The 14,850-nt window shown below is 41.5% G+C and overlaps 1 protein-coding gene across 3 annotated transcripts in view; it reads left to right on the top strand.

Annotated features, from left to right (window-relative positions):
• The window catches only part of KIDINS220 (kinase D interacting substrate 220), a 63,789-nt gene extending 55,140 nt beyond the window's left edge, over positions 1-8,649 (top strand). For all 3 annotated transcript variants that reach the window (XM_060234130.1, XM_060234139.1, XM_060234149.1), the window contains 4 exons: positions 274-420; positions 2,311-2,409; positions 5,232-5,471; positions 6,286-8,649. In XM_060234130.1, coding sequence (XP_060090113.1) covers positions 274-420; positions 2,311-2,409; positions 5,232-5,471; positions 6,286-7,551 — 1,752 coding nt within the window. In that variant the 3' untranslated portion in view covers positions 7,552-8,649. The remainder of the gene's footprint in view (positions 1-273; positions 421-2,310; positions 2,410-5,231; positions 5,472-6,285) is intronic.
• The last annotated feature ends 6,201 nt before the right edge of the window (positions 8,650-14,850 follow it).

Consider the following 14,850-nt stretch of genomic DNA (forward strand, 5'->3'; position numbering starts at 1 on the left):
TGCTTCCGATGGGCATGGCCGTTGGCTCTTTTCCTTAGGAGAAGGACACGCAGTCGGTGCCCATCCTTACCATTAGAAGTCTGCCAGACAGGCTCAGTGGAACAGAGTGGCGGGGGCAGGGATGGTGCTGACAGTATACCAGTGTTCTGAGTTGCCAGTGATTCTACCTTGCAGTGGTGAGTGGAATATGCATTAAGCTTGTTCTTTGCACAGTGTGCAAGCATCACGAGCATTTGAACATATCACATAGGTGTGTACTTTCCCCTTGCACAGGGACCAGGAACAATCCCAGGGCCAAGCTCAGGAGTGCCTCATGTGCCTTTGAGTTCAATGACTGTTGATGCTGTATGTGAGAAACTGAAGCAGATAGAGGGTCTCGACCAGAGTATGGTGCCTCAGTACTCTGCAACTATAAAGAAGGTGAGCTCTTACAATAAAATGGCATGGGGGTGGTCATGGCATTCCATTGTGAGCCTCTGTTTGGCCCTGATGACCTGCAGGTTCTGCTGCTGTCTTTTTCAAAATAAGTAGTGCCATTGTCATGTATCCACCCTGAATTGGCTGTTTGATGTCACTGAATAGCTTGGTTTTCCACCAGAACAAAGGCAGTACTGTGGAAAAGCCAAATCTGGCTTTGTGACCATCACTGTTTGAGCTGTTTTTCCACCAAAAATGGTGCTGAGGTTGTTGCCTGGTGGGGTAGCAATTACCTGTAGACCAGTGAAAAAAGAAACTCCTGACTTGACCTGCCTCAGTCCCAACAATTTTATGTTGTATAGCTATTGAAAATTACCACTTGCCTTGTGATACTACAAGCCCCTGCTTCTCATTTCCTATCATTTTATCTGAGCTTCACATCCAAAATCCTATTGTTTGTGCAAGTGGTATTTATTTCTATACATTTTCTGCCTAATTTCTTCAATGACCTTTGGTTTTATTCCCTTTCTTTCTAGTTCTCATTCTCTTTCCCTCTGTTGGGAAGTTAGGTGGAAAAAGAGGGAGAATACATAGTTTATTTATTTATTTAATCATATTTATATCCCACCCACCACCAATGGGTTCAGGGCGGCTAACAACAAGTAAAAACAACATATAAGGTTAAAAAACAGAATATACAATAACAAACCATTTTCATACAAGTTTACAGCCACCAGAAGTCCAAGATGCACAGTCACATTTCTGATTGTTGTTTTAGGCTACATTAATTGATATTACTATATATTATTTAGCACTCTGCAGATACAGTTATATTGGTTTTGGTTAGATTGTCAGTGCTGTGGAGTAGTAGTCATCTCCCCTTAGCTGTTGAATGAGTTGGTCTTACAGGCCCTGCAAAACTTGATGAACTTGTGTAGTGAAATTTCAGTTGTCAGGCCAGTCCCCTTGCTACCAATCCTCCAGAGAATTTCCCATCAGGCAAACATCCTAAGGTGCTGTTTTTCTTATTAGTGGTCACACGCATTGCAATTGCATGGAACCAGAAGAAGAAAGATGAGTATTTTGAGAAAGTGCTAAGGGTGAAAAAGCGGATGCATTGGCTCCAGAAGAAAGAAGCAACCTCCACCCTCAAAACAGTGTACTTAAAAGTGTTGTAGAAGTTTGTGACATATCTCTCATATCTCACCAGACCTGAAAGGTTGTCCCATATTGTCACAATGGAGTCAGAAGAAGCTGTGTTAAAAGCAGTCCCATCCAGCACTTTCAGTGTGGGATTTTTAATATGTATGGAAATGTTTTTATATATCTAATTTTAATATGTTTGTAAATTGCTAATGTTTTAACTGTTGTTAGCCACCCTGAGCCTGTCCGGGGAGGGCGGGATATAAATCTGATAAATAAAAATAAATAACCATTCATTTTTGACATTACAAACAGAATATTGCCATTTTAATGGTTTTTTTTCCTGTTCTTTTCGTTCATAACAAAAAAATGTAAATGCATAAATTCCTACTTCTGATTACACCATTCATATGTACTCTCAACTAACATCCACTTCCAGGTTTTTAAAGAAAGACTGATTTCCTACTAGGCTTATGCCGGTCTCACGCTCCTCTTCTCCGTGGGGCTTCTGTTGGATTTCACACTATTTGCCCCAGGGCTGCAACTAGTTTCGCCTTCTTCGCGCGGCAAGCAAACTGGTTTTTAGAGGATCTTGTTTGCTGTGCGAAAGAGGCAGAGCGAGTTGCATCCTCGGGGCAGCTTCTGCGAAATCCAAAAGCCTCGCTGAGAAGAGAGGAGAGGAGAAGGCTGAGAGTGAGGTGAGGCTAGTGGGAAATTGGTCTGTATTTACCAGAAACTTTTTGTTTTTAGGCAAACATAAATGGCCGTGTTTTAGTGCAGTGCAACATCGATGAACTGAAGCGAGAGATGAACATGAATTTTGGTGACTGGCATCTTTTCAAGAGCACAGTAAGACCATTTAAAATCCTATCTGTAAATGGAGATTCTTGTTGGGTAGTCAGTACTGGGCTGGCCTGATCTCATCAGATCTTGGAAGCTAGGCAGTTAGTCTTGGTTAGTGCTTGGATGGGAGACCACCAAGGAAGTTGAGGGTCACTACACAGAGGAAGAAAATGGCAAACCACCTCTGTTTGTCTCTTGCCTTGGAAACCCCCCAGAGTAGCTATGAGTCGGTTCCAACGATAGCACTTTACACATGTGTTTATTGAGACATAAGTGCCTCTGTGTTCACTAGTCGTACTCTTAGGTGTCTGTACATAGGATTGCGGGTTGCAGTAATTTATTTACTCTGTATTCAAGGCTTAGTTTATTTTGAAAAAAATTACTTTTTATCTGTAGCTTTATATAGCTATGTCAGGCATGGTGTTTTCAGTTTTAATAAAGCATGGAACTCTTTTAATCCTACATATTTTATTTTCTTCATTTTTATGCTGCTGTTCTGTGCAGTGGAAACAGAGAGGGCTTTTCTGCGTTCTCATTTTTATGTTTCTGTTGCTTCAGGCTTTTTTCCTGTTCTGCACATGTTTTGTTCCCTCTAGTGGTCAATTCTATATTACGTTACTTTATGTCTGGCATAAAAACCGGCAGTTTAAATTTGCAGGGAGATATGCCACACATAAAATGGAGGGAGCAAAACATGTGGGGGAACAGACCCCTTCTCTCCCCCAAAGCAACAGGAAACACACAAGTGAGGAAAATGAAAATATGGGAAAACCCATTGTGACTTACATTGTTATCTGCTCCTCCGTTTTACTCTCACAACAACACTGTGAGATTGATTAGACTGAGTTCGTTATAGTATAAGAAGGCTTACAGCTGATAGAGCATGAAAGAAAAAGAATGAATTGCTGTAATAGCACCTAATAAACTTTTTACCACCAGTTCACATATGTGATATGAACTTCCATGGCAGAATGAGGATTAACCAGATCCTAACGTGACACTCTAACCGCTGCACTACACCATATGTTGATAGGAGTCACAGTATAAGGAGGGAAAGCATTTTCTCCCAGAGCCTTCCCAGACAGCATTACCTTGAGTTGGTCCTTGTATTCCGGAGACCTTTCTCTCTCTCCCTTATTCCTGCTCCTGTGAGACAGCTTGGAAGAATCTGGGAGTCTCAGGGAAAGAGCCAATAGGGAAATTCCCTGCCAGCCCTTTGTTCTGTCCTGAAAGTCCTGAATAGCTGGACACCGTATTATTTATTTAATTATTATTATTTCTGTTAATTTCTGTTAATTTGTAGTCCGCCCTTTCCCATGGTGGACCCAGGGCAGATTCCAACATAGTAAACCATTAAAACTAACAATAAGCAATCTAACAGATAAAAATAAAACAAGCTGCAGCTCAGAGTTAGTTCAAGGCAGCATGGATGGCAATTTAGTCATGGAAGGTGTGGATGTGCGTGGAAAATGTCTGTGCTGCCTCTTCAGAGTCCTGTTGGAAGCAGCTTGCAATTAAAAACCAAAGTATATTTAAAAAAACAAACCCAAGCCATTAGACATAAGCGGCATAAAAACTACCCATAAAACAGAAGCAGACCATTAAAACCGGTAAGATAAAACCCTTAATTAAAATCCTGGGTAAAAAGATATACTTTAGCGTGGTGCCTAAAAAGAAAGTAAAGTAGGTGCCAGGGGAGGGACGGTGGCTCAGTGGTAGAGCATCTGCTTGGGAAGCAGAAGGTCCCAGGTTCAATCCCCGGCATCTCCAAAAAAGGGTCCAGGCAAATAGGTGTGAAAAAGCTCAGCTTGAGACCCTGGAGAGCCGCTGCCAGTCTGAGAAGACAATACTGACGTTGATGGACCAAGGGTCTGATTCAGTATAAGGCAGCTTCATATGTTCATATGTTCAGGCAAGCCTCAAGGGGGAAGGAAGGAGTTCCGAAGGCCACCACTCTCTCACACAAAAAAGCCCTGTCCGTAGTCACCATCAGCCTCACCTCTGCAGGTGGGGCCCCAGACAACAGGGCTTGACAGACAGATCTTAACGGGTGGGCTGAATAGTATTAGAGGAGGAGATGGTCCCTAGTGTGCTGATGTCACATACTCCCAAGTTCCAGGGAGGAAAACAGTATTGAGAAAATGAAGGTGGTATGGATATGATAGAAGGGTCAATAAGAAAAGCATGAGGAGTGGACAGCAAAGAAACAGCTCGCTAAAACTTTCCCCTAGCATATTGCATGTGTGCCTTCCCTGCATGGACACGTCCCTGCAGAACCAGACCTCTGTGCCCTTTACATTCTCCAAGCAAAGTGTGCATGGAAGTTCCTTTGTCCTGGAGAGCTTAGACCCCTCACTTGGGATGGGGTTGGACAGCTGCCCTTTTCTGCTTGTTGGAGAATGAGCCAACTGATAACCATCACTTTTTAAAAAGGTGATGAGTGGGGCAGAGGTGTTTGGTTTTTTTTAGCCTTTTCAGTGTATTGTATATCTAGTGTTCATTTTTATCCTATTGTTCCATTGTTATCTGCCTTGGTGGATTCATTTTAAACAAACGAATGCTGCAGTTTAAGCTGCTCTGGAAGGTTTCTTGAATTTCTAGAGTCATCTTCTAGGGATTATGAAAGGGTGGCAGTGGGGGGATGAATCAGGATCTCCCAATCTGCTCATAGAAGCTCTGTTCCGGGAAGTTTGATTCCTATACATAAACGTGTTTGATGAAATCCTTAAACTTCCATGGACTTTGTCTACACAGATTTTTTTCCTAGCAATTTGAGCCAGATTTTAGTTTCCCTACCATCATAACAATAGCTGTCCTTCATTCACCAGGTACTTGAAATGAGAAATGCAGAGAGCCAAGCAGTCCATGAAGATTCGCGTGCAGCAACTGAACATTCCAATCCCCACAACGACCTTACTCGTCGTCCTGCACTGAATAGCGAGTTGCCTCATACGGAACTTACGGGCCTCTCTGGTCAACCTCCCTATGGTCTCAACTTCAGTTTTGAAGAGCTAAACACTATTGGTTTAGATGAAAACCCTCCACGTCACAGTAACCTAAGCTGGCAGGTAACTTGAAAGTAGTTTTTTTTCTTATTCATTTCCTGTGTTTGAACCATAGCAGTTATTACTAGTAAACACTTCCTTTTTAAGGAGTTAAAATAAATCTGTACTGAGACAGGGTTAGTGATTGCTTACACATTAATGTATATGAAGGGGAGCGACCACAGTCTGTGTAGTTCAACATCCCTAAGCAGAACGCGGTTACATGCCCTGTTCGAGCTCTGTGCATACAGAGCCCCCACCTCGCCCCCATGACTGGCAGTGTTTCCCCATTCTCTTCAGCAGAAGGAACAACTTTGTATATACAAATAGATATGTAATTGCTTGTAGAGTGAAATACTTGTTTTCTGTGTGTGTATGTGTGTGTGGGGAGGGAATAGTTTGGCAAGTCTAGAACATTAAGTTTCTGTCCTCTGAGAAGTATGTGATCTGTTATTTCATTTAGTATGTGTGTATCCCTTCCTTCCTCCAAGGAGCTCAAAGCAGAGTACCTTGTTCTCCTCTCCTCCTCTTCACACTAACCCTATGAGGTCCGGCAAGCTTTGTGGCAGGGTGGGGAATTGAACCTGGAATAGTTTGATACTTTAACCACCACAGCATGCTGGATTTCACTGGCTATGCAGGATCAGAGATCAAATCCCTTGCACTTCTGTTCATACCCTGTGTACTGTATTGAGAAGTTCTTGCTGAATCCTGAAGAAATCCTATGACTAGATCTTTAATTTATATTTCAGTATCAATGTTAGGCAATGACCCTTTACTTTTAAGAGCAAGCACATGCTCCTGTAACTAACGGTCTTTTTCCCCCTCTTTTGTACAGTCACAAACTCGAAGAACTCCAAGCCTTTCAAGCCTCAATTCTCAAGATTCTAGTATTGAAATCTCAAAGCTTACTGATAAGGTACAGGCAGAATATAGAGATGCATATAGAGAATATATTGCTCAAATGTCTCAGCTAGAAGGGGGTGCAAGTTCTAGTACCGTGAGTGGCAGATCCTCCCCACATAGCTCAGCAGCTTTTTATATGGGCCAGAGCACATCAACAGGCTCCCTGCATTCCAGCACTGAGCAAGATAAGGGAAAGGATGCAGAACAGAAACAAGACGATGGGAGGAAGTCTTTCTTGATTAAACGGAATGATGTAGACTACAGTACATCAGGGGTGTCTACTAACGATGCATCTCCGTTGGATCCTATTACTGAAGAAGATGAAAAATCAGATCAGTCGGGCTCCAAGCTTCTTTCGGGGAAGAAGTCTTCAGAAAGGACCAGCATTTTCCAAGCAGCAGACCTAAAGCTCAAGGGAGTAGCTTTGCGTTATCAGAAACTTCCAAGCGATGAAGACGAGTCGGGAACAGAAGAATCGGATAACACCCCCCTGCTCAAGGAAGGTAAAGACAGAAAAATAGAAGGGAAAACTGAGAAGCAGCCAAAATCCCCAGAACATGGACCTGAGCCCATCAGAACCTTGATTAAAGCTAAGGAGTACTTGACAGATGCTCTCCTGGACAAGAAGGATTCCTCTGACTCTGGAGTGAGATCGAGTGAAAGCTCCCCCAACCACTCCCTCCATAATGATGGTGATGACTCACAGCTTGAAAAAGCCAATCTCATTGAGCTGGAAGATGATGGCCGCAGTGGGAAGAGAGGAATCCCTCACAGCTTAAGTGGCCTTCAAGATGCAACACTGGCCCGTATGTCGATTTGCTCAGAAGATAAGAAAAGCCCTTCAGACAGTAGCTTAATAGCAAGCAGTCCTGAGGAGAACTGGCCAGTTTGCCCGAAAGTTTACAATTTAAACAGAACGCCCAGCACAGTCACCCTAAATAACAACAGTGCCCCGGCCAACAGAGCTAACCAAAATTTTGAAGAGATTGAAAGCATCAGAGAGCCTTCTCAAATCATTCTGCGCCCTGGATCCAGTTCTAACGCGATTGCAGTGCAGAATGATAACCTGAAAGGTGTGGCCCACAAGCGAAGCCAGCGTCCAAGTTATGCCAGGCTTTCGAAAGATTCTTCTGAGCTCCTTACTGTTACTGGCTCTGATGCTGCAGGCTTTGGGGAAGAGAGAGAGAGTATTCTGTAAGAGGTCTGCTGCGTTCATATGGCATGCCTGAATAATAACATTTCAATGACTTCCTGCTTCTTCATAGTTTCCTGCTCTCCCTGATCAAGCTTTTTATTGGTTTACCTCCTTATATTATGGTTTGGAGTCCCCCTACCCAGTTATTATCATGAAAAATTAGAGGTACTTAAACATGGCTGGACTGTGCCCTTTCGTCCCATAGATTTTGGTGTGCTCTGCAAGTTTGGTTTACGATTCAGAGTTAATGAGTAATCCCATCACAAATAAAGGCAGTGTTTTAACTTTTCCTGTGGAAGCAGAAATTCTGACTTCTGAAAAGGATTTTTTTTTTTTAGTATTAAGATGATCTTGCAGAGGCAGAAATGAATATTCTTTTAAAAAACAACCCCTTCCAATTAGCAATTTTAATTAATTGGTTTTGCTGGTTGAGTGAGATAGGGGGACTGATTTACGTCAGCTGAAGCAAAAGAGCAGAATATTCCAAACCTACGTTGGTGTCTACTACTAATTTACATTTCTAAGTGTTGTGTGTGACAGTTGAGTGGTGACAGTCCTAGTAGAGATCCCCCAAACAGTTTTAAATGCAACTCTTATTACATTTCATTAAATGATGTGGTCCTGGGAAACATTAAATGTGTAAGGATTATGGTCAAGTTTTAAAAAGAATACCGCATGCTGAAAATGTTGTGTCTAAGGTTTGATGTCATTGGATGAATTCTCTCTAGGTGAATATAGTTGCATTCAAGGGACTGCACAAAGTACTTGTGTGACCGTGGTGTTAGATGAAGCCATGTTCAGGCTGACGTTGGGATGTAGCCTTTAAAATTTATTATGAAGTATTTTCACTTTTTAAACGAACAGATTGATACAGTTTTACCTGACTCTGGAAGATGAAAGAGCAGTTAGAAGTTGCCCTTGCGCTGGGAGTAATTAAAAATGTACTGGTTGGTTCAATCTAGCAAGTAAGCTCAGAATGTTGTCCTTTCTGTTAGATGTCAGTAAAACATACTGCAAACGAAACATGCATGAATTTCACAATGATTGGTGAATCATATGTATTCCATTAGTTTAGAGGATAATAAAATAATGGGCATGCTGCTCTTGTGTCCGAGCGTTTTATTTACTTGAATTGTTGTGTGTCATTTTGACTGGATGGCACTAGAAATGTACTCAGGATCCGGAACCCACATGGGACTTACACCAAAACCCAACAAAAGCTTGGGTGTGCTTTAGCTTACCGATTTCCTGTAGGTGGATAGTGCTGCATAGCCAATAATTACATGGAATATAAAACAGTAACCCTTAGATCCTCCTTAGTGCTCTAAAGAAGTTCTGCTTTTAAAGAATAAGATGAAAATGATGATGCTTTAATTAGTGGAATCCATTTTTATTGCAAATGTCATTGATCTTTACAGACTCAACGTAAGTAAAACAGAAAGCTGAGCAGTTCTCTGTAGTGAGAATGAAAAAGCAAGGAAGATAGATGACCCGAGAGAGATAGAGATTGAGAGATTCCAAAAGCCCCGGAGAAAGACAGGTCTGAGTTAGTACATAATTTCGAAAGTTGCCAATCATTAGGAAATGGTGAATGCCTATGGTAAGATAGTGTTGTATATTTTTAAATATTATATTTTGTGTTCATTAATACTGTCTTGAGTCACCCTGTCAGTCTTTGCACTGCTCAAATCTGCATTTCAAAGGACAGTGATGTAGATTTTACCTCCATTGACTATGTATGTCAACACAGAGAAGGTGTATAAAGAAAAATGTCTAAAATAGACCAGCACAATAAATACCTTTGAGATTTAATGTTATGCTCTTTGCTCACCAGAATGCTGGGCCAATGTGTATCATTGCCAGAAAATATATGCAGAAAAGAAGTAAAGTATGTTGGGGAGCTAGGCTGCCTGAGAATTATCAGCTTCTCTCCCCTACCAAGTCCTCTTGACACTCCACTATTCTTTTACCTGAGCATTTGAATGCATGTGTGTATGCCCCAGGTATAGAATGACAACAAGATTTATTTGCTTTTTCCATTGTGACTCCAATCAGCCTTCAGCTCAGAAAGCTTTAAACTGCAGGCACTAGGTATTGCTTTCCTCCACTAATTTTGAAGGCACACCCACCTTTCCTTTCTGAGCATAGAATAACCAAAAATGGATTTCCTGCATACAGCAGCTGTGACTAATCTCCCCCCAATCTGTTTGGGAGAGAGTTCGGACTGAATAATATAGACCCTCTTTCTTAATTGGTTCAAAATCTGCTTGCTCATGGAGATAGAGATCGGTGGCCTTGGAAGTCATGGTGGGATGGGGGGCCAAGTAGGAAACCTATAATTTTTTTAGAACAGTGAAGTAAAAGCAGTACCATGCATCCAATGAACAATGCAATATGGTGGTGGGAGGGAAGAAAACACCCTAAAACTTCCACAGATAATTAAAACTGCAACCCTGTTCCCTTTTATTATTATTATTTAAATGGGAGGCCTTCTTGACTTTATCAGCCAGCAATCTGTGCCCACTCCACCGGAATTATTTGACCCATTGAGATATACTCCATGAAGGAACTGTGCTTTAAACCTGCCGCTGCTTTCAGATAGCCTTGCACTGTCCCTTGCATCTTGCTGGTTCCATTGTGCATCCCATGTATAGCGATCTTCATTAAAAAGGTGCATGTTGTATACTGGTGTGCTGAATCTGGAGGCCTGGCTTGAGGAAGACGGAAATGGAACTTCAGCTTCAAATGCCTTTGTTTTGAAGGACCTGTAATGATGGTTGCCCTGCGTGGAAGTTAGCCTAATCCTTGCAAATTCCTGGTGGATGTACCTGTATGTACAGGTGAATAGAGGAGGAGTTTAAAGCAGTCTGGCACATACAGTTTGGGATTGTGCTGGCCGAATTTCCAGCTAGGAATGTAATTTGTAAGCTTCAGTGTACACAGGCCGCTGCTATCCATCTTGCAACTATGGCAAGATTGCAGGAGCATGACAGCCATGTCCCAATACGTGTTATGGAATCAATACAAGGTGCTGAATATGACCTACAGAGCCCAAACACCCTAGGCTTTAACCCATATAAGAGGCTGCCTCCAGTGCTTTGTTCTACTGCAGCCTCTATCTGAGAGCACCCTTTAATTGGCTGGGATCCAAACCATTTTCACAGGTGTGAGGATTTCCACTTGCATAGTGCAGTTTTTCTGACCCCCCCCCTTCCTGCAATATGCTGAAATCCCCCCCCCTCCCCAATCTTTCAGGAAGTCTTTGGGGGTATTTGGGATACCCCAGGAAGGAGGAGATTCATGCCGCCCAAGCTTGTGTCTACAGGAGTGCCAGTCTAAATCCAGGCTGCCATCTGTGCCTCAGGTTGCAAATCAAAGGGCATGTAAAGCAATGTTCTTGGAACTGTGAAATTAACTTCAGTTGGAGGCCCAAAGTCTGAGTGAAACCTAGGAATTCAGAGAACTTACTACGCCTGTTGGTACAACAGCATAGCAACATAGCAATATTCTGGTGCTGGTTTTTGTTTTTTAAAAGCCTGGTGGTGGGAGAGGAAATGACTGCCCTGGGACAGAGTCAGGGCAAATAGCTGTCATGCAGGCCGGAGCATTCAGTGCCCACACAACAGCTATCCAGGTTTAACTGCAATCTTTTACAAAACTTCAGAGCAAAGCAGTTGTGCGAAAGACTGGGAAACTGCTGGGAAAACCCGCAGAGGTACACAAATACACCATGATGTGGTGGGGAAGCAGGAAAATATATGTTCCCTAAAAGCATTGCATTTGTGGCAGATAACTGATATGGAAGACCTTTTTGTCTTCTTTAACCTCAACCAGCTGCTCTCTTTCCCCTTTCTTTTAGGTCTTGTTTATCTAGTGGGATCCTCTCCTTTCCTCACAACCCTAATTGAATTTTTTTCCTATCAGCACAGCTGCCACCAGCATTCTTTTTTCCCCCCACTTACCAAAAGTTGAGTATTCATTACATTTTTAGATTGTTGACTTTTAGGTAACAACTGTATGAAACCATCCTGAATGAAGTCAGAAATGGTGCAGAAGCCATAATCTTTTTTTGCCGCAGTGGGAGACACCCACGCCCACAGAGGGCATTTGTGGAGCTATGTCAAATAGAGGTGACAAAGGGATGACGTTTTCAGAATAAATTGAAGCATTACAAATGAGCAAATCAGTGGAGCTAGAGTCGTGTTTGGACCCGTGCTGTTTAACTGCAGACTTCTCTGGAGTCACTGCGAGACATAGCCAAGTTTGCTCGTGGCAAAATTCAAAGCAGACTGAAGTGTTTCAGAGATCTTTTCGGGATGGGTGAATGGGCAACAAAACAGTGCAAGTAGCATGTTGGGAGGGGGGAAAAGTCCTTATTTCACATAAACATTGATGGCTGTAACTATCCATGAAGGAGAAGTCGGTGGTTCATGGTGGTCAGTTCACTGAATGTCAGCTTTGATGTATGGCAGTAATAAAAAGGAGCAAGCTTAATGTCAGGACTTATTGGGGAAATGAATGACCCCACCACCAATAAAATCCAGTTATCACAATGTGCCATTATCACAGCACAATCATAGTCAATATCAAAAAAGGATTTAGTATTGGAGAGATATTTCAAAGAGCAACAAAACTGCTCAAGGGTTTGAGGAACTTTTCCCACAAAGAGACTGCTTTTGTTTAAAAGATTCCTCTGCCACCTCCCCAGAGTCGTGCTCAAGGCTGCTTATGAGTAAAGATATTAAGTATTGGGGGCTTCTGGTTTAGAAATTCTATTGATTGAGGGACAAATCAGAGGTTTATAAAAATATGCATGCCCTGGTTGTAGTGGTTAAAGAGAGGCTTATCTCCTATCCAGTATTTTGCATCCAGTTATGCAGCTGCCAAGGCAGTTTCCAGCACAATTACAAGCTCGAAACAGGAATAGTTATTAAAATAAATGTCAGAAGTTGCAATGAAAGAAGTCTTGTGGCACTTTACCTGCTAACACATTTATTATTGTAGGAGACACGGGAACACAGGAAACAATCTAGACTGAAAAAAGTCACCGTGGCTATATAAGTTAGAACTGTATATTTGGAAGTGAATAAAGATAATATACTTATTAAAAGTGTATCCTTGTCTTAATATAAACATTATATAAAAAATATACTATATTCATCCAACAGCCTTCTAAAGCTTAATTGTACAGTTTCTGAGTGGTTTACTAATACAATCTCTAAACACAATATTCCAGACTTGAAAGTACTATATACATATAGCTTTTATGATCAGGGCCTTTTTGGTAGAGGAAGCCCAGCAGAAACTCATTTGTGTATTAGGCCACACCCCCTTATATCACCACTGTTTCACATGGCTTTTTTGTAAAAAAAGCCCAGCAGTGACTTATTTGCATATTAGGCCACACCCCCTGGTGCCAAGCCAGCCGGAACTGCGTTCCTGCTCAAAAAAAAGCCCTGATGATCACAGGTCCAAACAGTGAATGTCACTACACACTGTTCCAAACAGTGGACAATAGCTCAATGAATTGCCGGTCTGATTCCCATTTCAGATTGAATCCATCTTCCAGGGTCTTTAATTCTAGTAGTAATATCCACTGTGCTTCTAATTATAGTGTGATTCACTAGTCCATATGTTTATACTCCTGTGCTTCTCAGAATTCCCTTTGTGGAACGCTACTACCGCTATTATTTTGTATAATATTATTTATATTAAGACAATTCAATAAATATTTATATTAAGACTTTTTAATAAATATATTTTTATTCACCTCCAAATGAAGATGAAGATGATATTGGATTTATACTATGCCCTTCACTCTGAATCTCAGAGTGGCTTACAATCTCCTTTCCCTTCCCTTCCCCATAACAGACACCCTATGAGATAGGTGGGGCTGAGAGAGCTCTGAGAGAACTGCTCTTTCAAGGACAGTTCTGTGAGAGCTATGGCTGACCCAAGGCCATTTCGGCAGCTGCAAGTGGAAGGAGTGGGGAATCAAACCTGGTTCTCCCAGATAAGAGTCCATGCACTTAACCACTACACCAGACTGGCTCCAACTTATATAGTTCTAACAGTTCTAACTTATATAGACACAGTGACTTTTTTCAGTCTGAACATATTTATTATGGAAGAAGTTTCCTAGAGCCAGACTCCACTTAAATGCATAAAGACCAGCAAAGTGGACTATGGTCCACAAAAACTTACGCTATAGAACATTAATTGGCCTTTTAAGATGCTACAACACTCTTGGTCAATATTAAAATCAAAGACCAGCAACAGGAAAACTATTCACAGCATGAAACCACTGCAACTGCCAAGCAGCAGTAAATGATTAAAATGTCATTAAAAAAAACAAACACAGACCCCATGCTTAAGGAGAACCATTGAAAGTAAAATAAACTGTGACAATTCTACTAGTGAAAGAGAAATGAGCTGGCAGAAAACTCCAATGGAGCCTGGGCAAAAAGGAGAATTTGGAATCTTCTTTTATTCCAGAAAGTTGATTCACCCACTGAAATTGACCATCAGTAGGTTCAAAACCAAGTCCTGTTTTACATAACACATACATAATGCCTGGAATTTGCTGCCTAGTTGTCTGTAGCTTATCTGTTGTTAGCTTCAGGTGGGAAGCCATATTGGTCTGAAGCAAAAGAACAAAGTTTGGGTCCAGCAGCACCTTTAAGACTAACAAAGTTTAATTCTGGGTATAAGCATGCTTTGTTGGTCTTAAAGGACTCAGACTTTGTTTTATCTATTATTAATTACATATGAGGCCACCTTTCTGCCATCATAGAGGATGTTGACTTACCATGGCTCTCAGATGGCTTAAAACAGCTGAGAGTTCATTGGAAACCAGGTTCAGAGGTGATATCCCTCTGAGGACCAATTTTTTGGGGTCCATGCAGTGGGTAATGACTTGTTACATATTGTTAGGAGGTGTGTGTCTGGTTGCTTTTGGAAACCGAATGTTGATGTATTGCATGGCACCCATAAGGGATGTAGTTCTTGTGAAATAGTTAAACTTGTTAATAAATAATTTGAATTAAATATTTCCATTTGAAAGAATGTTCCTTATTCCAGTGAATCTTATCCTCTGAAAGACAATGGGAACCCAGAGAATATGAAGAATACTTCTTGAAGAACCCACGGCTGTAAAGAGGTTTCCCACTCCTTTTTCTTGCCTTTTGATTTTTGGCACAGCTGCATAATTTGGGAAGACGGTGTCTGTTATATCATTGATATTAATTTTTACATACACTGGATTGGCAGAGTTCACCAGATTCCTTTTCTATATGAATTCTT

This window comes from Heteronotia binoei, chromosome 1 (genome assembly GCF_032191835.1).
Source record: "Heteronotia binoei isolate CCM8104 ecotype False Entrance Well chromosome 1, APGP_CSIRO_Hbin_v1, whole genome shotgun sequence".
NCBI lineage: Eukaryota > Metazoa > Chordata > Lepidosauria > Squamata > Gekkonidae > Heteronotia > Heteronotia binoei.